The 27,153-nt window shown below is 34.5% G+C and overlaps 1 protein-coding gene across 4 annotated transcripts in view; it reads left to right on the top strand.

The window, feature by feature from the left end:
• The window catches only part of LOC114331115 (uncharacterized), a 276,343-nt gene that overhangs the window by 171,704 nt on the left and 77,486 nt on the right, over nt 1–27,153 (top strand). For 2 of the 4 annotated variants that reach the window (XM_050649713.1, XM_050649714.1), the window contains exon 4: nt 14,190–14,510. The exons of 1 other annotated variant lie outside the window; for it this stretch is intronic. In XM_050649713.1, coding sequence (XP_050505670.1) covers nt 14,190–14,510 — 321 coding nt within the window. Of the gene's footprint in view, nt 1–6,531; nt 6,771–14,189; nt 14,511–27,153 lie in introns of those variants that run through there. One more of the 4 variants, XM_028280590.2, reaches the window with a different exon arrangement.

The raw sequence follows: 27,153 nt of genomic DNA, 5'->3' as shown, positions 1-27,153 counted from the left end.
TAAAAAGAAAACTGGTGAATACAGATTTTGTTTCGACGGTAGATCTTTGAATGAAGTTACTCGTCACGATGCTTATCCTCTACCTAATATAGATCGTATATTGTCTTTGCTTAGAGGTGCAAAATATATTAGTTCTATTGATCTCAAAAAGGCGTTTTGGCAAATTCCTTTGGACCCTGCTTCACGAGAGAAGACTGCTTTTGCTGTAATTGGGCGAGGATCGTTCCAATTCACAGTAGTTCCATTTGGCTTATGTAATTCAGCACAAACCCAACAAAGGTTGGTAGATGCAATCTTTGGTCCCGAATTTGAACCTTATATTTTTTGTTATCTTGATGATATAATCATCTGTACTAATACGTTTGAAGAGCATATTTCGCTTCTTCATCAAGTAAAAGAAAAACTCAAAGAGGCCAATCTTACCATAAATGTTGAGAAATGCGAGTTTTTTAGGACCCAATTAAAGTATCTTGGCTATATTGTTGGTGATAATTGTCTGCGTTCAGATCCAGATAAAATAGCGGCAATGATTAATTATCCGCGACCTACCAATACCACAGAAATTAAACGTTTTATAGGACTTTGTTCTTGGTACCGTCGTTTTGTTAAGAATTTTTCTTATAATTCTTTTCTTTTTTTATAATTCTTTTTTTATAATTTTTTGTTTAATAAATAGTATTAATTTTCAATAATGTTGGCTTGTAAATAATTATCCATCTCCCTTCTCTCTGGTCAAGTGTGTAAGAAACAACCAGGTAGGTTTTATTTATCTTTTTTTCTTTATATACTTTATATTTATCTTGAAAAGATTATTTTTATTTAGTTGCCTTTTAATTTGTTGTTTGTTTTATCTAAAGAGTTTTTCTTTGTCTTCCCTTTTAAAACTAAAAGATCAAAGTGGCGCCCTTTTGGCTTAATATTGATTCATTGTTTATTTAATCCTTTTGTCCATTGTGTACTAATTTAGCTCTAGTAGCTATTTTCCTTTTTTTAATTTTTTTGTCTATTATTCATATATTTCCCAGCTAATAAGAAACTATAAAGAACCACCCCACACCTCTAACTGATTCTGAGCAACGGAGCCTTCGTTCATCCCATATGTGTTGACAATTTTTTTTCCTTTCCATTTTATTGCCACACATAAAAATGACGCTGACCAACGTGGGACAAGATCTATTTTCTTCTTCTAGATCGATTTTATTATTAGCCTTATCGTAGTTAATTTTCCATCCACATTCCTGTCTCTTATGTTACGAGGGGATAACTGAGAGTTAGACATTTTCGTTGAATTTTATTCATCAAAAAAAAAAAAAAAATCTCATGTTTCGTCTACCCCTTTGCTTTCTGTTAGAGCAAATAATGACTAGTGTTTTCAAAATTTATTGCTTTTTTAATCCTACCTTAATTATTTAGTTCTTACGACCAGGAGAAGGGATAATAAATATTTTGTTTTTAATAGTACCTCATAAATCTTTGCTTGTACGGTGTCGTACAAATAACTGTTTTCATTGTTTTTCAATTGATTGTATATAAAAAAAAAAGACTTTTGTAGATTGTTTTGTAAAAGAAAATGTTATGTAAATAACGTAATGAAAATTTCAGCAATTTCACTCTAAATAGATAACGTAAAATTTGATTGCGAAAGACTGCTATTAATTTTTTTATTTTTTTTTATTTTATTTTTATTTGCTATTAATTTTTCTAGTATATATTTAGGATCTAACTGAAAAGATATCCACCTTAATTCGACTTATATCGACATTGTGTTCTAGCTCTCTGGTAATATTTCATTTCCAGGACGTCATTGGTCTGCCTTGTTTTCTTTTTCCAGTTAGTTGGTAATCCAGGGCTTGTTTGGTTATATCATCTTCATTTTTCCTTAATGTTTGTCCAAGAAACCTCCATTTGCGCCTATTTATCGTTTTGGCTATCGGCTCTTGATTGGTTTTTCTCCAAAGTTCCTTGTTACTTATCCGATTTGGCCAATATATTTGCAATATTCGTCTAAGGCATATATTTATAAATGTTTGAACCTTTTGTATAATCTTTTTCTCTATTTTACAAGTTTCTGCTGCATATAGCAAAATTCTCTTTACATTTGTATTAAATATCCTGATTTTGGTTTTGGTTGTTAATTTATTGGACTCCCATGTTTTCTTTAGCATATAGAATGCATTTTGGGCTTTAGTTATCCTTCCATTAATTTCCTCTTCTATTCCACCGCTAGCGTCTATTATGCTTCCCAGATAGCAAAACTTCTGTACATTTTCTACTTCTCCTTCAATGAATATACCCATTTCTCTTTCCGTATTTATCTTCATAAGTTTGGTTTTTCTTGTGTTAATCTCTAATCCTATTTTTCTTGCTTCTTTTGTCACCTTTTCTGTTTTTTTTTCTGCATATGTTGTCTTTTTTTTGGACACCATACATATATCATCCGCAAAGTCTAGATCTTCAAGCATTCCATCTAATTCCTGTTTTATTTTTCATTGCCTTCTTCATGACCCAGTCGATTAAGTTCAAAAATATGGTTGGAGATAGAATACCCCTGTCTGACTCCACTGCCTATGTTGATTGGTTCTGTGAGTTTCCCATTGTGCATGATTTGTGCGGTATAGTTTTCATAGAACATTTTGATAATTCTTATGTATTTTAATAGAATTCCATATCTCTTTATTATTTCTCCCTTTTTTGCTCTGTTATTCCGGTCAAAGGCTTGTCTAAAGTCAATGAAATTTATATAGATTTTGCTCTGCCATTCTATTGTTTGTTCTACAATGTTTCTTAATGTGTTAATATTATCTGTGCATGCTTTATTACTTCTATTTGCAACGTTATTGTTCAGAAAATAATAACGTTCAGAGAGCCCATATGAACCGCAAAGTGGAATGTTGGACTTGAATATTGTTCGGCTGTATTTTCGTTTTGCAACGAAATTGAAAATGGTTATTCATTTTTGATTTACATTTACTCTGTGTGGAGTATGAAGGGAACCAGTCTCGTTGGAACTTTACCGCGCTGAGCAGATGGGACGTGAATTGTAAATTGTAGAATTCCCTCATCTTCCTTAGTCTCAGCATCCGTATGGCTTGCAAATTGTAGAAGCCTCGGAGGTGTTACCAGAGAAGGTTCCCATTGTTTTCATTCTGGTGGGATATGCTATATGCCATTAGAGTGAAAACTTAGTCTTTTGCTAGCAGTTGCCGCTAGGGCATCTATGCCATTTCGTTCGTTGCAATTCGAGACTGCACGCTGGGGTTTGTTTTGGTTGGATCAGGGAGAGCAGCATATGTGCCTCCTGATGAGAGACTAATAAGTTTCGAAACCGGTAGAGGTGCTTGCAGCACTCTCTGATTGGACTGGAATATTGTTCGGCTGTATTTTCGTTTTGCAACGAAATTGAAAATGGTTATTCATTTTTGGAATGTTTTCCTGGCGGTACCTTTTGGTATGTTTATACCTGGGTTAAGCAGAAAGCTTGAATTGAGTCGAAATTCATTTCGCTTATTCCCCGTTAGAGGGCGTTCTATCCATACTGCGATATAAATTATTTTAATTTATATCGACAATCTACGGTCGGAATGGTAAAAATCTGTCTTCCTTAGAGCCTTCTTGACAACAGGTAGACCTAGAAATAGTACTATCGGGGGATGGAGGAAGACAGATTTTAATCAAAACGATACCGTAGATTTTCTTATTTTGTTAATGCCATACTCTGCATAGAGTACAAAGACTCGTTTCATATGGGCTCTCTGAACCGCAAAGTGGAATGTTTTCCTGGCGGTGCCTTTTGGTATGTTTATACCTGGGTTAAGCAGAAAGCTTGAATTGAGTCGAAATTCATTTCGCTTATTCCCCGTTAGAGGGCGTTCTATCCATACTGCGATATACATTATTTTAATTTATATCGACAATCTACGGTCGGAATGGTAAAAATCTGTCTTCCTTAGAGCCTCCTTGACAACAGGTAGACCTAGAAATAGTTCTATTGGGGGATGGAGGAAGACAGATTTTAATCAAGACGATACCGTAGATTTTCTTATTTTAAAAATTAAGGGTTGTATGTATTTTTTAATTCAACTTCATATAAAATTAGGGTAGACAACTTTGTCCAAAAAAATAAAAAAAATGTCAGAGGGGCAACCCCCCTTATAACTTATGGGTATAAAAGATAGATTACAACCTATTCTCAGTCCTACAGAATATACGTGTAAAATTTCATAAAAATCGGTCAAGCCGTTTCGGAGGAGTATGATTACTAACACTGTTACATGAGAATTTTATGAATACACACTGAGGTGCAAAAAAATCTATCCACTTAAAAATTTGGTCATTTTTAATCTTTCGAATTTCCTAAACCTGTTTTCCGATTCAGATGATTTTTTTTACCGCGATATAGCCTTATTTATTGGCAATATCGCTGTAATAATATTGTTGCTAGACAGTTAAACTGTCATTGTATACTGGGTGTACGAATCAAACAGTGTTTTTTTCGTAAAGTTCGCATCACACTGTGGACTATTCTAGCATTTACAAAATACTGAGACTGAAACCCAGCTACAGCCTCAGGTTTTCTTAACATTTTGTCTTTTGATTCATTCGCTTATGTTGGCTAATAAAAAAGTAAGGTACTTTAACAACTGTCCATGTTCGTCTTCAGTACAGGGTGTTTCTAAATAAGTGCGACAAACTTGAAGGGGTAATTTTATATGAGAAAATAATGACAGTTTGCCTTATAATCATATGTCCGCAAACGCTTCGTTTCCGAGATACAGCATGTTCAATTTTCTTACAAACTGACGACTTATTTATTGCTTTAAAACCAGTTGAGATATGCAAATAAAATTTGGTGGGTTTTAAAACAGAGTTATTGCACATTTTTTGATATACAATTAAGAATTTAATATTCACCATTGGCGCGCAAACGGGTATTATGACCGATAATATTACCCTATGCACGCCAATGGTGAATATAAAATTCTTAATTGTATGTCAAAATATGTGCAATAACTACGTCTTCAAACCCACCAAATTTGATTTACATATCTCAACTGGTTTTAAAGCAATAAGTACATCATCAGTTTCTAACAAAATGAACATCCCGTATCTCGAAAACGAAGCGTTTGCGGACATATGGCTATAAAGCAAACTGTCATTATTTTCTCACGTAAAATTACCCCTTAAAGTTTGTCGCACTTATTTAGAAACACCCTGTATTTATGATGAACATGGCCAGTCGTTAAAGTACCTAACTTTTTTTATCCAACATGAGCGAATGGATCTAAAAAAAGAATGTTAAGAAAACCTGGGGCTATAGTTGGGTTTTAAGTTCAGTATTTTATAATTGCTAGAATAGTCCACAGGCTGATGCGAATTCGAGAAAAAACACAGTTTGATTCGTACACCCGGTATAAAATGACAGTTTACCTGTCTAGAAATAATGTCTATTGCAACGATACTCTTAATGAATAAGGCTATAACATGGTAAAAAATCACTTAAATGCAACAACAGGTTTAGGAAATTCGAGACATCAAAAATGACCAAATTTTTAAGTGGATCGATTTTTTTGCACCTGAGTGTAGAAGTAACTGTGAATTAAATAATAAAAGTGGCTAACTTTCACCGTAATGAACTTCAAAAAGTTTTTACTACACAGTCTATATATTTACTCTACAGTCAATATTAACAAAGCTATTCAAATTGTTAACAAATCAAAAATGACTCTATTTTAGTAAAATCTTTTCGAAATGATAAAAATGACTATTTGTTGATTTTTTAAACGCTGTGAAAATATAAGTATTTTTTTATGTGGTTTTCACAGAATTGCTATATCATTATTTTCTGAACAATAACGTTGCAAAAAAACTCTTTGGGATAAACAAATTGAATAAAATTTAAACTAATTGACGAATGGTCTTGAACTTTTTTGTGCATTATATCAACTGTTTGACTCAACTTTTCATGCAATATAAAAGTCTTAAGTTTATTTTCGCAAAAGTTATAGCAAATTTTTTATTTTCGCAATTTTATTCTTATTTTGCAATTTTCGAAGCAACAAATGATCGAACCAAAATTCAATAATTACCATTTTAAACTTTTGCTCATCTACTAACAGAATGAATACTATAAATAATATATTTAATTACTTTGGTTTTACCTGTAGCGATTTAAACTAAAAAACTGCCATTTTTGACCCTAATTTTTTCTTAATAACTAAAATTCTCGTCCCAACTGTGACGGGCATTTTTGTATTTATAATGTATTAGGTATGTAGTACCCAAAAAACCCATTTGCAACCTGGCTGCTCAAGTGTCTCGACAAAAACATTATTTCTCTGGACTATAAGCTGAGTGGACCGAGTAGAAAAAGTTTTATATATCAATTTGGCGGTCTTCCAATTTTCTTAATTATTTTCCTATGATTTCTTGAAATAAAGTAACTTTCTCACGATATATAAAAACAATGGTTGTCCTTATAGGTTACCTTGTCATAATAGATTAATAACTGTCACTAAAATAATATATTTGGTATGTTATATATAACAACGTATCAATATATTCAGTTATGTCAAAGAAAGTAGATAAGAAAACCAAAAAATCAATTGGTGACGACCAACAGGATGCAAATTTATCAAAGATAGACAAACATTCCCGGAGGAGTTCCCAAAAACGGGATACCATAAATAGTGTGAATCTGAAATTTGTCGAAGACAAACCACATGAATTTAAAGTTCTTGGAGGCCAGTCCATTCAAATTTTTGATGATATAGGTATTTACATTGCTTTGCATTTCATTATGACTACACTATTTTGGACTAAGTTGTCTTTTAGTACTTACTTCTTTTTAAAGAGCTTGTTAGAATCCAGCCAATAGGGCAGTCAATGAGAGCAAGAACATGTTATTACCTCCGAATTCTATCCTACTGCATGGATTTTAATGAAATTTTAAGAATAGCCTAAAAATCAGTGGCGGCTCGTCAGAGGAGGCAAGGGAGGCTCAGCCTCCCCATAAATTTTTTACACACTCTACACTGTTTTGTTTATCATGAATCGCGAAAATAACAAGCACTCTCACTATTATACAACGTGTAAATTCCATATTATCACTAATTATCCATACGTACGGAGCATTAGCATTAGAATGCATGATCGCGTCTCAGTTTTATTACATATTATTGTAGACAGGACCCTGGGTTATCCCGAGATGCATGAACGGAGCACGGAGCCGAGAAGCCCAGCAGTCTCCGTTGCTAATGCTCCGTGCAGCGCAGCAGGCCTTTAAGGAGACCCGGTCTCCTAACAGTGGCATCTACGGTGCCATCACACGCTGCCCGGAGATATACCAAGGGAGGCAGAATAGCTTCTCGGCTCCGTTGCGTGGTTGCGTGCGTCTTAGGACAACGAATTTTAGGGTCCTGACTAAAAATAATGAAAAATCTAAAAGTGCGCATTTTGTTATTAAATTTGGTATGTGGGGTTATAATATTATTTGGAACAACTTGCTCAAATAACTTTTTCCGATATATCTCTAACTCAAAGCAAAATATCGGTAATATATGGTGTTTTTGAATTCGCAGTAGGCCGCGTTTAGAATTAAAAAATTCAGTTGAGTATCTTAAAAAATTTGAAGCTTCATTATGTATGGACTGCAAAACTTCAAATCTGTATTTATTTTGATATGCGAGGTATCTATTTACAAATAGATGGAATTGTTAACAAATAAACGACACAAACTTTGGTATTAAACTTTTACAATTAGACTAACTATTTTTAAAATGATATGATATCATGAAATTATGAATTAGGATGATATTATGAAATATAAATAAAAAATGGTCAAAAAATGGGGCCTTAAATTACATTTTTTGGCGCATTTTTTTGCTAGAGCAAATTTGTCTAGATATTTTACAGTTAGGTATAGCCTCCCCTATTGTAAAAATCACGAGCCGCCACTGCTGAAAATATCTACTTATTCAAAGTCTACCCTAGGCCGATGTGTGCTTTTGCCTTGGGGGGCGGTTCCCACCTCTTCTCGGGAGTGGAAAATTTTTTGGTTAAACAACTACGGAAGTTGCTAGAGGACCTAATTCTAAGCAAAAACTGTTCTATAATTTTTTTTTCGAAAACTCAATACTTTTTGTGATATTCGTGGTTAAAAATTGGCCATTTTTATTGAAATATAACACCTTTACAAACGGTTTTTTGCGAATACCTTAAAAACAATGCATCTAACGAAAAAAATTATATAAAACATTCTTGTAGCTCATAAAAAATCAAAGAGATTTGTTCCTTCTTCAATCTTCTAATTATAACACAAAAAGAGACATGGTAGGTAAAAAGAGTTTGTTTTTTTGGTGCATGCTCAAATTAGTGTATTCAACTCGAAATAACAGAGAAACGGTCGATTTTAGGTGTATAATGCCTACAATTCCTTTTATTGCGCTTGAAAAGTCCTTTCAAATATGCAATATTAAATGTCGATTACATTCAAACTAAGCGAGACATGCTGCAAAAAATTGATGACTAACGAATTTTAAGAAAAAAATTGAGAAGTATATTTAACCCCTCATCCACAAGAATTTAAATGCATCCTTTTCATTCTACAATACATTTAATACAGTGTTATTTTCATGTTCAAAAAGTTGAGCGGATTTAAAATGAATGGTTTTTGAAAAAAATTAAAATCAAATTATAGAGCGCATATTTAAATTTTCTTAAAAATCTTCCTTTTTCTCCATGTAACTTGAAAATGATAAGAGATACTGTTATAACAAATAAAATCAAAATGTTAACCTAGAGGAAACCTACATTTTTGTATGGCATCTTTTTTTTGGCATATCTTACCATTTTCGAGTTACATGGAGAAATAGGAAGACTTTTAAGAAAATTTAAAAATGCGCTCAATAATTATTTGATCTTATTTTTTTCAAAAACCATTAATTTTAAACCCGTCCAACTTTTTTAACATAAAAAGAACACTATAGTAAAATGTATTGTAGAAGGAAAACGATGCATTTAAATTCGTGTGGATAAAGTGTGTTGTCATGTCATAAAGATGTGTTAGTCATAAAATTTTTTACAGTTTATCTCGCATAGTTTGAATGTAATTGACATTTAATATTGCTTAATTTATAGGTCTTTTCAAGCACAACAAAAGTTATTGGTAGCATTATACACCTAAAATCGACCGTTTCTCTGTTATTTCAAGTTAAATACACTGATTTGAGCATGCACCAAGAAAACAAGTTTTTTTCACTTACCATATCTCTTTTTCTGTTATAACTAGAAGATTCGTAAAGGAAATAATCTCTTTATTATTTTATAAGCTACAAAAATGCTTTATATAGTTTTTTTAGTTAGATGCATAGTTTTTAAGGTATTCGCAAAAAAACCGTTTGAAAAGGTGTAATGTTTCAATGAAAATGGCCAATTTTCAACCAGGAATAACTCAAAAAGTATTGAGTTTTCGAAAAAAAATTATAGAACAGTTTTTGCTTAGTATTAGGTTCTCTAGAAACTTCCGTAATTATTTAAGCAAAAAATTTTCCACCCACGAGAAGGGAACAGCCCCCAAGACAAAAGCACACATCGGCATAGGGTAGACTTTGTTTCTTGGGCTATTCCCTACTTACTGTGAAATTATCACGTAAATCGATATAGTAGGATGGAATTCGGAGCCACATACCCTCATTGACTGCCCTACAATAATTTATTGTATGTTTCGTTATCTGTCTCCATTCCAACCTATTTCTGCATTTATCTTTTCCGTGTTTTATTTTCATGATTTTTGTTATTTTCGATGTCATGTCACAATCTTGTGCTAGTCCTCCCTTAGCCTTCTTCATTGGATAGGGGTCCAACCCGCAGTTTTTTGAATAATCTCGTTTTTCGGTCTTCTGATGACGGTGTTCTATTTAGGCTAATAATTTTAATTTAATTATTCTCACTATATTTTCGTCTCCTAATTCTTTTTCTATGTATTTTTTTGTTTTATCTACTATTTTCTATAATAAGCTCCACAGAGCTTGATAACACTTCACCCCTGAATATTATTTTATAATAATAATTCTGAATCTATCTACGTCGATTCTAATTCTACGTCGTCCATTTAACAATAAAATACTGAAAAACTTTTGTTGTCATTACTTCCACAAAATTGATTGTAAGTTAATATTACTACAACTGTTTCGGCAGAGTGCCTTTTTCAAATGATGTGTGTCTGCACTTTAAAGTCTCTAACCGGATAGATTGAGGAGTGGGGAGCTGTTTATCTCAAGAGTCATATCACCTAACATCCAATGCCTGAGAGGGAGAAGGCACACAATATAACAAAGCTGAGGGCAAGCAAGCAAGCAATACTATTTAACCCATTCTGAGAGACTTGCACACCCCGTAGGAATGATACTCGGGTAATATTCATCGGGACGAGCATATCATATTCACGTAAGCAGCAATCACTCTACCCCGTACCAATATTTCAGACTATCCAATTCGTCATCGATAGCACTCTGATGCGCTATAGGGGCTCTCTATCAGTAAAGTGCTTATCATGTGGGAGTCCAGGGTACAAGGACTCCCACACGAAACTCTATCTCGAACAATGCAGGCCAGCGTGAGGCGCTCTATTCCCGCTATCTGTATAAAGTCACTTTTTAGGGACTTATCATCGATCTGTATTGCTTGCTCGGTCCTCTAGTCCTCGCTCCAGGCTATATCCAGTTCGGTGACTCTGCTCTCGAGGATGCGAGCTTCTCTTGATTGACAATTGATGAGCTTGAATTGACACAAAAAAGAGAATACGTGTAATTTATTTGATTCAAAATACATTTTACTGCTGTCAGTTGACAAAAAAATGTTTGTTTCACAAATAAACTTTGCTTTTCTCTTACTAAATGTTCAAACTACTAACGCAACGGTGGGTCGCAGCTTGAATATTGAATTTAAGAGAAAAACAAAGTTTATTTGTCAAGCAAACATTTTTTTCTGTTTTATGACACAAAAAGAAGAATATATTATATAATTTATTTTATTCAAAATACATTTTACTGCTGTCAGTCAACAGAAGAAAATGTTTATTTCAAAAATAAGCTTTGCTTTTCGCTTAAATTAAAAATGTTCACACTGATAATAGGCAGGTGAATATTGAATTTAAGCGAAAAACAATGTTTATTTGTCAAGCAAACATTTTTTTCTGTTTTATAACAGCAGTAAAATGTATTTTGAGTTAAATAAATTCCATACCTTCTTCTTTTTTTGTAAATTAATTTAATTAAAAAAAATCTTTTTTTGGACACCCGTATAAATAATTATGTCAAAGTTTATATTATTTATTTTTATTTAACTTGCTCTACAGACCTTGGAGGCCTACGGCTTTACAACTTAACAATAACAATTTTACATAATACAAATGACAATATATACTAATGTCTTATATTTATTATACAGGGTGTAACAAAAATACAGGTCATAAATTTAATCACATATTCTGGGAGCAAAAATAATTCGATTGAACCTAACTTACCTTAGTACAAATATGCACATAAAAAAAGTTACAGCCCTTTGAAGTTACAAAATGAAAATAGATTTTTTCCAATATGTCGAAAACTATTAGAGATTTTTTATTGAAAATGGACATGTGGTATTCTTATGGCAGTAGTATCTTAAGAAAAAATTATAGTGAAATTTGGACACCCCATAAAAATTGTATGGGGGTTTTGTTCCTTTAAACCCCCCCAAACTTTTGTGTACGTTCCAATTAAATTATTTTTGTGGTACCATTAGTTGAATTAAATACTTTTAAAACCTTTTTGCCTCCTAGTATTTTTTCGATAAGGCGGTTTTTATCGAGTTGCAGCTTCTTTTGTAATATGTTTACATAAAAATTTTATGGGGGTTTTGTTCCTTTAAACCCCCCAAATGTTTGTGTACGTTCCAATTAAACTATTGCTGCGATACCATTAGTTAAACACAGTGTTTTTAAAACTTTTTTCCCTCTTTGTATTTTTTTGATAAGGCATCTTTTATCGAGATGTGGATCCTTTTTTAATATGGTTCAAAATATACCTAAAAGTGTAAATCAAAAATAACTGTTCATATTATTACCAAGTTTCCATAATCGTACTTAACCATATACAAATATGTGGTGGATTTGACAAATATATTCAAAATATCTCGATATAAACTGATTTTTCGAAAAAGTACTGAGAGGCAAAAAAATTTTTAAAACATTGTGTGTAACTAATGGTACTACAATACTAATTAAATTGGAACGTACACAAAAGTTTGGGGGGGCTTAAAGGAACAAAACCCCCATAAAATTTTTATGGGGTGTCCAAATTTAACTATAATTTTTTCTTAAGATACTACTGCCATAAAAATACCACATGTCCATTTTCAATAAAAAATCTCTAATAGTTTTCGATATATTGGAAAAAATCGATTTTCATTTTGTAACTTCAAAGGGCTGTAACTTTTTTTACGTGCATATTTGTACTAAGGTAAGTTAGGTTCAATCGAAGTATTTTTGGTTCCAGAATATGTGATTAAATTTATGACCTGTATTTTTGTTACACCCTGTATAATTTGATTTAATGTCTATGTAAAAATTGCTGCACTATGTTTCTCCACTGTATCCTGTTTTTCGCTTTCTCTTTCCAGTCTGTAATTTCCATCGATCCTATATCTTCTTGAAACTTTTCGTGCCATCTTTTTCTTGGTCTACCTCGTCTCCTTGTACTAACTGGTCTTCTTAATAGTATCTTCTTTGGCATTCTTGACCTATCCATCCTCTCGACATGACCTGCCCACCTGATTCTTTGTGCCTTTGTGTATCTTGTTATAGTTGGTTCCTTGTAAAGCATCCTTAATTCTTGATTAGTTCTTCTTTGCCAACCGTCTGCCGTATTTTTCCCCCGAAAATAGTCCTCAGTACCTTGCGTTCCCATCTCTCTATCATTTCTTCTTCTGTTTTGTTTAGTATCCATGTTTCACATCCGTAGGTGACTGTTGCTCTTATTATAGTTTGGTATATTCTAATTTTCGTCTTTCTTGATACGTAATTTGACTTTAATAATTTGTTTAAACTGCCGACCTTTCGGTTACCTTTAGCTATCCTGTGCTTTAGTTCGTTTTGCTCGTGTCATTTTTCATCTATAATGGCACCTAGATATGTAAAGTGCTTTACTCGTTTAAATTTATATTCTTTTCCATCGAACGCTGTTAACTTTAGCATATCTACAGGTTCTCTTTCTGTGTTGCCTATCACCATATACTTCGTCTTTTCTTCATTTATTTCTAGGCCGAATTTTTTGCCTCTCTGACTAATCTTCTCATGATTTTCTTTAATTCGGTATTAGTTTTTGCTAGCAGTGTAAGGTCGTCGGCGTAGGCCATGCATTGATGTTCGTTACGGTAGATCGTTTCTTGTGTTTCTATTCTGCTGTTCCTTACAATTGTTTCCAAAACTAGGTTAAATAACACAGTTTATAGAGGGTCACCTTGTCTAAGTCCTTTTTTGACTATAAACTCTTCCGATTTGTGACTGTTCCACACTATTTCGTTAGATGTCATATTTAAGGTAATTTTTATTAACTTGATTAGTTTTTCTGGTATTTCCATTTGCCGTAGGGCTTCATACATTTTTTTCTATTAATTTTGTCATAGGCCTGCTTAAAATCTATGAATAGTGCACATAAAACCATTTTATGTTCGTAGCAGCTTGTTTGGATTTCTTTTATGTTAAATATTTGCTCTGTCGTCGATCTATTGTTTCTAAAGCTTTCTAAAGTTTATATTATTATAGAAAGAATTAAATAACCTTTCAAATAAGCTAGCACACGACCCCTATTCTCATAGAAAAATCGATTACGTCATCACTCCCGGATGGATGACGTCACTAGTATGATATATATGTATATACCAAAAAATCACAATTTAAAAATAAAAATCGACCTGGTTCGGCATTTTTTCATAGAGTCCCGGGTTACGAAATAAATATATAAATTTATTTTTTTTGTTTTCGACAATGAAACCCGATTTGGGCTTCGAAACGTTAATAAAATCTTTTTTTGGTAAAATTGAGGCTTATTTCCCATTATAAATAGTAGATTACGAAATAAATAATTTATTTCTTTCATTTGCACCATTCTGTACTGTAAAACTACATAAACTAACTGCAATATTTATTATAGATGAGGTATGTTCCAATCATCTTCCAGTGCCTCCATCGACCCCGAGCAATCTTATCCAAGATTACGAAGTTACTCCGGTCCCGGCCCGTCTTCCTAAATTGACAAAAAACCCTTGGGTACGAAAGAGTGGCGTCAAGGAAACCATTAAACGGTTAGCTGAAGTTTATGGTTGCAAGCAGTTCCAGTACAATTTAATTCAGTTTTGGTTTCTGGATTTTTTAGCTGATTGTTTGTGGAGAGTGCAGGACGAGTACCAGTTCAATGAGAAACAACAGCAGGTTGTGTTGGACTGGGTAATTTTTGTGTTTAATTTAATAAGAGGTAATTAACTATTTTTAATTGTACTTATTCAAAGATCTATTCTAAGTCCTTTACTTTTTAATATATGTATATATATATATATATATATATATATATATATATATATATATATATATATATATATATATACAACTGATTTGCATGATCTGTTGGATGACAGTATTAAAATAGTACAGTATGCGGACGATATTTGTCACCAATAAGACATATGATCTCTGTTTGCAAAAAATGAACCATGATGTGATATGTTTAAAGAGGTGGCTTTCCTATTCTGGTTTTAGTATATCATCTGATAAATCGGTCCAACTGTGCTTTACTAGGCACAGATTACGGACACACAATTTTATTACTACCTATGATTATACTATATCTTCAGTTACTCGTTATAAGTATTTAGGCATTGTCCTGGATAGTAAATTGCTATGGACCAGCTATATATTATAATATTAGCTATATTAAGCAAAGATGTGAGAAAGGTCCAAATTTACTCAAAGTTATATGCAGAGAAAGTTGGGGAGCTCACCCTAATACGTCTCTCATGTTCTATAGAGCTTATATAAGATCGATTGTGGATTATGGGTGTACACTATATGGATCAGCTTCTACCAGTAACTTAAACATATTGGATCGCATCCAAGCTAAAGCACTTAAGTTATGCTTGGGCGTGATGTTGTCATCACACCAAATCATGCAATTCTTGCTGAAGCACCTCCTTTATATCTTCGTAGACAGTATTTAGCTGCAAAACATATGGTTAAATACAGGTCATGTAATATGTATTTGTCTAATAAAATTAACTTAGTTAATATTGAAAATCTCACCAATCGTTACTGGTCAAAAAAACGTTCCCCTCCTTTGGCTGATGCTTGTATTGATACCTACTCCTATGAAAAGTGGATTCATAACCACAGTAAATACCCACTTTACGAATGCAGATATGACACCTTAATTGTTAAACCGAGGGTCGTATTTCCCACACATACACACACACACCCACACCCCCCCATACACACACACCCACACCCCCCCCATACACACACACACACACACACACACACACACACACGAATTAAGAATAAGATGTTAAACAAAGAATACAAAAGTAGAACTAGAAAGAGAAGTTAATTTGGATAACACATGGAGAGCCATAGAGGAAACAATGACGGATACAGTTAAAAAAGAATTAGATTATAAACAAAAAATACAAAAGAAAAGTTGGATGACTGACGAAATCCTGGCAATGTTCGAAGAAAGAAGAAAACATAAAAACCAAGGAAATCGAGACAAATATCGAGAACAACAACAAAGCATAAGAAGGGAGAACGGCAAAAAATAAGTGGCTAAAGAAACAGTGTGAGGAAATGGAACAGTTAAAAAACAACATGATGGCCACAGTCTACATAAGAGACTAAATGTCTTTGGAGACTAGAGGCCTGAGATAGAAGTCGTTCAGGAAAAAGTGATAGATATTAACAACCTATCTGGTCCCGAGATCACAATTGAAGAAACTACTAGGGCAATAAATACCTCGAAAGACGGGAAAGCAATTGGACCTGATCAAATTTCTGTTGAGTTACTCAGGTTGTTAGATGAAGAGGGACTTACGATACTCCAAAGATTTTTCAACCAAATCTATAAAAAAGGAAAATTCCCTGTCCAATGGCTTGTATCTACCTTTATCCTTTTGCCAAAAAAGAACAACGCAACAAAGTGTCAAGACCACCGACTCATAACTCTGATAAACCATTATTTAAAAATATTCCTCAAAGTTCTTCACTACAGAATCTCCACAAAATGCGATAAGGTTATTGGTTGCTCACAATTTGGATTTAGAAAAGGCCTGGGTACCAGGGAAGCACTAGTTGCAACCCAAGTGCTAGCTCAGAACTGCTACCTGCTACAATCAAAGGAAAGATGTAATGCTGTGCTTTATAGATTATGAAAAAGCCTTCGATCGAGTATAATATCATAAACTCGTACATATACTAAAACAACTCGATATAGATCAAAAAGACATTCGTTGCATAGAAGATCTTTACTGGAATCAAACAGCTGTCGTCAAGGTGGATAATGAAACAACGCCAGGTCAAAAAATTCTCAGAGGAGTAAGACAGGGATGAATTCTCTTCCCACTACTGTTCAATGTATATTCAGAAAGTATCTTCCAGGAAGCTCTTGAGGAATGCGAAAGCGGCATCAAAGTAAATGGTACCTGGGTAAATAATATACGATATGCGGATGATTCGGTCTTAATAGCAGACAATATAGAAGACCTCCAAAACCTTCTCAATAAAATTGGAGAACATAGCGAGAACATGGGACTTAGCATCAACATTAAAAAGACGAAGTTCCTTATAATTAGCCGTCAATTATGTCAACATCAAAATGCAAGACTAGCATATAACAACTAAGATGTAGAGCGCGTAAGAAAATTTAAGTACCTGGGACTTGGCTATGTGAAGAATGGATGTCGGAAATGGAAATTAAATGTCGGATAGAAAGGGCCAGAAGTGCATTCATGAAATTCAGAAACGTCTTCACGAACTCTGACTTTGACCTGAACCTAAGACTGACTAATATTCACGAAATACTATATATGGTTGGTGCTCCTATGTGGCATGGAAGGAAGGACTTTTAAAAATAAACACAATGAATAAGCTAGAGGCATTTAAGATGTGGATTTATCGACGAACCCTTAAAGTTCCCTGGACCGCACGAATAGCAAATGAAGAAATCCTGAGAAGAATTGGTACAGAACGACAACTGCTATGCACAATTAAAGAGAGAAAAACGGCATATCTGGGGCACCTAATTGGAAACGAAAAATACCAGTTTCTGCAAACCTTAATTAAAGGAAAGATCGAAGGAAGAAGGGGAGTGAGCAGGAAGAAAATGTCATGGCTCCGTAATGTCAAACAATGGACAGGACTAAGAAACATAGGACACCTAATACATACTGCAAGGGATAGACAAAAATGGTCAAACGTGATCGAGAACATCCATTAGTGGATTGCATAAGTTGAAGAAGAAGACCCACATAAGATGTGACGCAGACTATAACGAGTACCTCTTACTATATTATGACCAAAATATTCAAGCTTCCATCTCTTAATTGTCTGTATAACTTCCTTCCCAATTATTAAACCAACGAAGGACTTCAATATTGCTCATTTTTTTTAGGATATTATTGTGTGTGTGTCTGTGTGTGTTATCGAATTTCCTGACTGTGGGCTTATAGTACGTTCTTTAAAGGTAAAATATTGCAAAACCTTTAAATTTTAAAGAACCCCCTAGATTGACATGAAAGGCTATAGAGATGCTATAGCATGGTCAAGGCTATAAGATGGTCAAAATTGCACCAAGCTCGATTCAGTTTTGGGATTAGCCATTCGAAAAGATATAATTGAAAACTCACTCACCCAAATTTTCAAGTCCTTAGGTGCTTCTGGGGGTCCGCTATGGAAAAAAACGTGAAAATAAATAAATAACGTTTTTTGAAAATAATTTTTTTCAGGCGCTGTGTTGATGCAAAAATCTGAAAAAATTCACGAAGACGTATCTTAAGAATACCAAGCTGTTTGATTTTTTTCAGATTTTTAGCGTTAAAATTGAGCCCAGGAAAAATTTTTGAAATTTTAAGAAATTTTTTAGGTTATGTTAGAAATTTTTCGCCAACTTTAAAATAATGTTTTTTTGTTAAATTTTTTTCGTTCTTTCAAATGACATAGGCACCAATATCATTTTCGACGTGGAAAATACTTAAAAATCGAAAAAACTGTGTTTTTTGGCATTTTTCTGAAGTTTTTGGCTCATAACCTCAACAACATTCAGCTAAATTAATGATCATTTTTTTTACAATCTTTACAATCAAAATAAGCTATTAAAAGTTATTTTTTCCCTACAGCCTGCACAAAAATATATATATAATATATTTGAGGCTATATAATAGCCTCAAAAATCAGTCAAAAATTAATTTTTTTTAACGTTTAAAAAATTAAAATGTTGTTGTTATCGATAGAATGTAATACAATTAGTACTTAAATTAATTATTTGTTTGCACGTTTATTTGAATTTCATATATAATAATATCGTCCCACTAAGGGTACCCTGCCATAGGCTTATAAAAAATCAATAAATTAACTTTTTTAACGTTTAATTTTTCGACTCATACCCTGAACAACATACAGCTAAATTAATGATCATTTACATTTTTATACGTATTCTTGCCTTTACAAGTAAAATCAGCTACTAAAACTTATTTTTTTCCTACAGCCTGCACAAAAATCCAAAAACCCCGTTTTCGGCGTTTTTATTAAATAGCCTAAAAAATCAGTAAAAAAATAATTATTTTTTAATGTTTAAAAAATTAAAATAAAATTTTTGTAGTGTTCGATAGAAAATGTACCCCTTTTATAAAAATGCTTATTGCGGTTGTGATTTTCAAAGCGTGCTTAGGTTAAAAAATCACGCCACTTTGGTGCCGTACGCAACGAAGCGCTTCTAGCCACGTTTTTTGAGAAAAACTTAGGAAAAAGTCAGTCCTCAAGTACCTGCCGTCAAAGCCACTAACTACTTTTTTTAAAATCTTTTTATTAAACGTTAATGAGGAATTATTATTTAAAATTATTAAATTATTTGAATTACTTAATTGTTTAAATAGTGCAACCTAAAGGGTGCAGGCGTGATAACGTAATCGATGATTTTTTAAAATGAGAATATGGGTCGTATGTCAGCTCTTTTGAAAGGATATTGAGTTCTCTATTCGGTAATATAAACACTAACATAATTATTTATACAGGGTCAACAAATAAAAAATTTTGAATTAAATTAATTGACATAAAAAGAAGAATTTAAGTAATCTATTTACTTCAAAATATATTTTACTGCTGTTAGAAAACAGAAGAAAATGTTTGAGATATGAACATTGCTTTTCACTTAAATTAAATGTTCAAGCCAGCTCCTGCCAGCCACCTGCCTCTTGGAAGTTTGAACATTTAATTTAAACGAAAAGCAATGTTTATTTTTCTAAAAAACATTTTTTTCCGTTTTCTGAAAGTAAAATATATTTTGAATTAAATAAATGACATACATTATTTTTTTTGTAAATTAATTTATTTAAAAAAAATTTTTTTGGTCACCCTGTATAAATAATAATGTTACTGTTTATACTACTAAAGAGAGCATTAAATAACCTTTCAAATAATGACCAAATAACAGTAAAGTCCCAGTGATTGGCTGTATATACCATAGTTAAAAAATTTACACAGGAGTAAAAAACTCCGGTTTGTATAATGGTATAAAATTCTATTAAAAAACTTTTAAAAAAGTCATTGAAATAGATTATAGAAAAACATCAGAACGTTCTCGATCTAGTCATATCATCTTCAGTGACATTCTGCATAGTAATTGAAACTAGCCCAGTAGTTTATATATTAGTCTTCAAAATTACATAATTATTTATTAAAATTGTTCTTTTGAAATGCGACACAATGTCGATGTTAATGGATTTTACTATTAGTACTCAAAAGCAGCATGGCTTCCCTGCTCGAAAAACTGAAGGGGTTCTTGTCAAGACGAGTTCGAGGTAAAGACGAAATTCGGTCTGTGTCACTCGTCTTGACAAGTACCCTTTCAGTTTTTCGAGCAGGGAAGCCATGCTGATTTTGAGTACTAATAGTAAAATCCATTGATATCGACATTGTGTCGCATTGCAAAAGTATAATTTTAATAAATAATTATGTAATTTTTAAAACTATATATTGTGATGTAATTGTCTTTTTACGCGGTTGACTCTACTATTTTATTTATTTATATTTTTAGGCACTAATTTTAATTTAAATCAAGGAAGACTTACTTATATTATTTTATTAATTAATATTAATATTAATATTAATATTTATAACTAACACATCTAATTTATTTACAAACTCAAATTTATGATTTAATTAACTAAACATAATAATTCTGATAACTATAACTAGTGTAGGAAACAAAGGTTGAACCTTGCAAAATGGACACAAGTCCGGTTTTATTTTTTTTCTGGTATATCAAGGGGTGCTTATTATAAGACTAACTTTTTCTGAAAAAATTTCGCCCCGGAACCTCCCTTTTCACCCCTTTAAAGGGGGTAATTTGTGGTTTTTGCGGAACGTAGCCCTTTCTGTAACTTTTACAAAAAATTTCTTTTATAGAAATATGAAGAGGACTATATTTTCTACGATTTATTTCCGACACCATCTCTCTATCATCCACCGTTTAGCGGGGGTGGCGCCCTAAATTTGACAAGTTTTTAAAAAAGATGTTTTAAAAAAAAATATGTTTTTCCCTAACTGTAACGGAAATTAAGAAGAAATCCTGCGGCAATTATTCACAAATAATTGACTGATTTTTTGGTATAGGTTTCACTTAAGGGTAATTGCCCTTTTTTTAATTACAGGGTGTTACATTTTAAAAAACCCCTTTTTATACCATCTGAACCGTTTATGCTAGAGTAAAAAGACTTTCAGCGATTACCCATGTACTGGTGCTATTTACAAATTTGTATAATGCACCCCCATTTTTTCCCCGGAACCACCCAAAAAAAAAGAAGAATTAATAAATAAATTGATTTTCTTGGAATCCTTCACACACAATGCCCTTTATTAATATGCTTCATATATCATTTTGTGCACGTTATTATTACCCATGCATGGACACCAAAAGCAATTTCCTAGTGCAACCTTTGTAGCAAAAAAAAAATAAATAAAATGGGGGGTTGAAAATTTTTTTTTTGTTTTTTGCTTTTTGATCCATATGGGCATATGCTTCATCAACAGTGCTTTTCAAAAATATATATGGTTATTGCAACATCTCTGCGGAAACCACCCCTATCCTTGAAAATATACTGCAGAAACTACCCCTATCCCTTGGCGAGCATGTTTTGACGATTTTCTCATTACCTATGTATTCTTTTTAAACAAAACTTATACAAGGTTAAAGACCACTATTTACTCTAAAAATTATGTCCTATTCATTTTTTCGTATAAGCAACCGTTACGGCACAGTGGCGCCGTAAACCTCATATATGCTTTGACGGGCTCCAGTTTTTGTTTTCTTTTCGTCATCTGTTCGTTTTATTGATAAAGTACTTATGCAAAATAAAACAACATAGTGTAACCTACAAATTATGACTTATGCACATTTTACATTCTTTGCTCCCCAAAGCCACAGTGGTGGCCCAAAATAAATTTTTGCATATTTTCGCCACCTACATGCATTTTATTGCATTAATGCTACCTTAACAGCACAATATTTACCCTTAGGTGGTCGCTACGCAGTGGCGGATCCAGGGAGGGGTGATGGGGGTGATCACCTCCCCCCCCTTTCAAACCAAGTGATATTATATTCAAAGGTTATAAAAATATTCATTTATTTTTATAGAGATTTAACCAATTGGCACTCCCCTCTTAACGATTCTGGATCCGCCACTGTCGCTAAAGCATAAAAAGTCATTCTTATAAAAATAATATTAATATAATATAAGTATTTCTATAAAAATAAATGAATATTTTTATAATCTTCAAATATAATATCACTTGGTTTGAGAGGGGTGGGGGTGATCGCCCCCATCACCCCTCCCTGGATCCGCCACTGCTTAGCGACCACTTAGCGGTGAATATTGTGCTATTAAGGTAGCATTAACGCAATAAAATGTGTGTAGGTGGCAAAATATGAAAAAATTTACTTTGGGCCACCACTGTAGCTTTGGGGAGCAAAGAATGTAAAATGTGCATAGGTCATGATTTGTAGTTTACACTGTGTTGCTTTATTTTACATAAGTACTTTATCAATAAAACAAACAGATGACGAAAAAATAAACAAAAACTGGAGCCCGTCAAAGCATATATGAGGTTTACGGCGCCACTGTGCCGTAACGGTTGCTTAAACGAAAAAAAATAATAGGACCTAATTTTTAGATTAAATAGTGGTCTTTAATCTTGTGTAAGTTTTGTTTAAAAAAAATGAATAGGTAATGAGAAAATCGTAAAAACATTCTGGATAAGGTATAGGGGTAGTTTCTGCAGTATATTTTCAAGGATAGGGGTGGTTTGCGCAGGGATGTTGCAATAACCATATATATTTTTGAAAAGCACTATTGATGAAGCATATGCCCATATGGATCAAAAAGCAAAAAACAAAAAAAAAATTTCAACCCCCCATTTTATTTATTGTTTTTGGCTACAGGGGTTGTACTAGGAAATCGCTTTTAGTGTCCATGCATGGGTAATAATAACTTGCACAAAATGATATATGAAGCATATTAATGAAGGGCATTGTGTGTGAACGATTCCAAGAAAATCACTTTATTTATTAATTCTTCTTTTTTTTTGGGTGGTTCCGGGGAAAAAATGGGGGTGCATTATACAAATTTGTAAATAACACCAGTACATGGGTAATCGCTGAAAGTCTTTTTACTCTAGCATAAACGGTTCAGATGGAATAAAAAGGGGTTTTTTAAAATGTAACACCCTGTAATTAAAAAAAGGGCAATTACCCTAAAGTGAAACCTATACCAAAAAATCAATCATCTATTTGAGAATAATTTCCGCAGCATTTCTTTTTAATTTCCGTTACAGTTAGGGAAAAATATATTTTTTTTAAAACATATTTTTTAAAAACTTGTCAACTTTGGGGCGCCACCCTTGCTAAACGGTGGATAATAGAGAGATGCTGTCGGAAATAAATCGTAGAAAATATAGTCCTCTTCATATTTCTATAAAAGAAATTTTTTGTAAAAGGTACCCCCTTTAAAGGGGTGAAAAAGGGGGTTCCGGGGCGAAGTTTTTTCAGAAAAAGTTAGTCTTATAATAAGCACCCCTTGATATGCCAGAAAAAAAATAAAACCGGACTTGTGTCCATTTTGCAAGGTTCAACCTCTGTTTCCTACACTAAACACATTTCAACACATACGATTCGAATACATTAAATTACGCGACGCGCTTCGATGAATGAATGACTGGCCTGTGCTCGAATCTCGGTTCTATATATACTTCGGCAGCGGTCGTCTCGAACGCCGTGGATAGGAATGGTATTGTCTCGTAACGCCGAGAAGCTTCGGGAAGAAATAGGCCAATCTGTGAGCGGACTAAATAGTGTCACATTTCCCCCTCCTTAAAAGATGGTTCCTCCTGGAACCTTGTCGGGACTGGAACTGGATGCTGGTATCTGCAACTGGACCCTCTTTTACAACTCCCAGTTGTATAAAAGTGGCAGGGGACGGTCTTCGCTCCGCACCAGTAACTATGCGGATTGCAACAGACTAACACCCGGACCTCGGTGTCTTTAAAAATGTCTTCTACCATATTTCGGATAACTCTCCAGTCTAATTGGCGGCATTCTAACTTTGGCATGGCTAACTTTTGCACGTCGGACTCCAACACGTGCTCTCTCAATTGAAATAATGCATCCCATACATCTTGGTAGGTAGGTTGGTCATGGATAGTGTCTTTTGTTACCAGATAGAATAGGTAACGTGATGCATCTTGGAGTTTCAATGCTTTGCCAGGAGCTGGCAGTTGGCATTGAAGTTCTGCAACTCGACCAAACTTCCTTCGAAAGGCGGATGCCAACCCTCGTGCGTCTTTGATACTGGCCGGGATGGTATGGGCCAGTGAATAGTCATCGGGAAGTGCGAGTAGATCTCGCTTTTCTTCATTGGTAACACCATGTCTTGCTTTACCGGTACCTCCGTAGGCACCCATGAACTCTTCAAAGGTAAGGTCAGGTATTCCTCGAATTTGGTTGACTTCCACTTCTTCATCTACGTCGTGGTCTCCCTCGTACGGCGCCAACCGGTTATGGTGGACTATCATCGGCTTTCCCCTAGGAATCTTGCTTATTCGGTAGATAACGTCATTGATTTTCTTGACAATGAGGTACGGACCTTCCCAGAACTGCTGCAACTTAGGAGAACAACCTGTTCGCTTCTTTGGATTATAAAGCCAGACTTTGTCGTTCTCCTTGAAACATCCCTTCTCGGCTTGGGTATCGTATCGTTTCTTCATTCGGTCGCTAGCGATCTGAAGATTAGAACGGACCAACTCATGTATATCGTCCATTCTTCTTCGTAATTCATTCACGTAATCCTCACCAGCAACATCTTCTCCAGGTCGACATCCAAACTCTAGATCACAGGGTAGACGCACCTCACGTCCAAATAGGACTTTTGTTGGTGTTTGCCCAGTTGATTCATTAACAGCAGATCTTTAGGCCATTGCGAAGAACGGAAGGTACTGGTCTCAGTCTCGTTGATGATTGGACACCATCTTTGTCAAATACTTGCCGACTGTCCTATTCATACGCTCCACCATTCCATCCGATTGCGGGTGATAGGCCGTGGTTCTTGTCTTCTTCATGCCTAGTTTATCACAGATTCCTTGAAATAGATCGCTCTCAAAGTTCCTTCCTTGGTCACTATGGATCTCGAGAGGTACTCCAAATCGGCTGATGCAGTCTTTGATTAACACATCTGCAATAGTGGCGGCCTTCTGGTCTGGAATTGCGTAGATCTCCACCCACTTCGTGAAGTTATCCATTACCACCAGCATGTATTTGCATCCATTGTCACTTTCTGGAAATGGCCCTGCAATATCCAAAGCTATTCTCTCAAACGGACTTCCAACATTGTACTGTCTCATAGAAGCCTTTCTTTTCCGGTAGGGTCCGTTACTTGTAGCACAGGTAGTACATTTCTTACACCAGTCCTTCACATCGTCGGAACTATTCATCCAATAAAATCGTTCCCGAATTCTCTGAAGGGTTTTCTTTACACCAAAATGCCCTCCTGATGGACTGTCGTGTAACTGACGAAGTACTTCGGCTACTCTGCTCTTTGGTATCACCAACTGTGTTCTCCTCGCTGAACCATCATCATTTTCCATCACTCGTTTAAGCAAGCTCTCTTCCAAGATAAATGAGTCCCACTGGGCCCAATACGTCTTAACTACTGAGCCTAGGCTTGATATTTCTTGCCAAGATGGTCGACGATTTTCTTCTTTCCATTTTCGAATCTTCTGTAAAACTGGATCTTTTTCTTGTTCTTCCTTGATCTTGGTAGGCGTCCACTCGTCGTTGACCACTGTTGTTCTTAGTACTGCTGCTTCCTTTGACTCTGTTTTGTTGCAATGGGAACATTCTGCTGGACACGGTCTTCTAGATAGAGAATCGGCGTTCCTGTGGCTAACTCCGGCCCGATGCTCGATCTTGAAATCATATTCTTGAAGTCGTTCAATCCATCTGGCTATCTGACCCTCTGGATTCTTAAACTGCATTAACCATTTAAGGGCGGCATGGTCGTTTCGGATTAGAAACTTCCTTCCGTAGAGGTATTGATAGAAGTGTTCCACTGATTTTACTACTGCTAGAAGTTCTCTTCTCGTGACGCAATAATTTCGTTCAGGTTTTGAAAGCACTTTACTAAAATATCCAAGGACTCGTTCCTGTCCTCCTTGGATCTGCGACAGCACTCCTCCAATTCCCACATTGCTTGCATCTGTATCTAAGATGAACTCTCCTTCTGGCAGTGGATACCCTAATATTGGCGCTGTAATTAAATGCCTCTTCAAAGTTTCAAAGGCCGTTTGGCAGTCTCCATCCCAGCAATAATTCCTTGCTTCCTCTGTAAGTCGCGCTAATGGCTTAGCAATATCTGCAAACTTCTTAATGAATCTCCGGTAGTATGTACATAGTCCCAGAAAACTTCTCACTTGATGTTTATCAGTTGGTTCAGGCCATTCCTTAATGGAATCGATTTTTCCCTTATCCACGGCCACTCCTTCTTTGCTGACTATATGTCCTAAATAATTGACTTTACTTTGAAACAGCTGGCATTTCTTGGGATTTAACATTAACTGGGCAGCTTTAAGTCGATTAAAAACGTCTTCTAAATTCTTCAGGTGGTCTTCAAACGTCTCTCATAAAACGATTATGTCGTCTAAATACACTAGGCACGTTTTCCAAGATAACCCTCTCAACACATTTTCCATAAGCCTCTCAAATGTCGCAGGAGCATTACAGAGTCCAAACGGCATAACGTTGAATTCCCATAATCCAGATCCTGTCGTGAAGGCCGTCTTCTCCTTGTCCACTGGATCCATTTCTACCTGCCAATATCCAGACTTCAAGTCCAACGTAGAAAACATTTTACTTCCAGCCAATGTGTCCAACGTGTCGTCGATCCGAGGCAGAGGATAACTATCTTTCTTGGTAACATTGTTCAACAAACGGTAGTCCACACAGAACCTCGTAGTTTCATCTTTCTTCCTGACCAGGACCACCGGAGAGACCCATGGGCTCGTAGAAGGTTCTATCACCCCGTCTATCTTCATTTCTTGAACAATCCTTTCAGCTTCCTCTCTCTTTGCCTGTGGTAATCGTCGAGCTGTTTGACGAATTGGCCTAGCGGTACCAGTGTCAATTTTATGTTTGACAACTGTCGTTCTTCCTGTCTTTCCTCCTTTCGGTACGAATATGTCACGATATTGCCTAAGAAATTCCCTTAATTTTCTTTTTTCCATTTGATTTAGAGACTGGCTTGCAACTGCAACCATTTGGTCGAACTTGTCGTTGGAATTATCTGATGTTGTCGTCTGACGGATTATGGACG

The sequence above is a fragment of the Diabrotica virgifera genome, chromosome 4 (assembly GCF_917563875.1).
Source record: "Diabrotica virgifera virgifera chromosome 4, PGI_DIABVI_V3a".
NCBI classification, from domain to species: domain Eukaryota; kingdom Metazoa; phylum Arthropoda; class Insecta; order Coleoptera; family Chrysomelidae; genus Diabrotica; species Diabrotica virgifera.
This window is presented reverse-complemented; position numbering and strand designations above follow the sequence as displayed.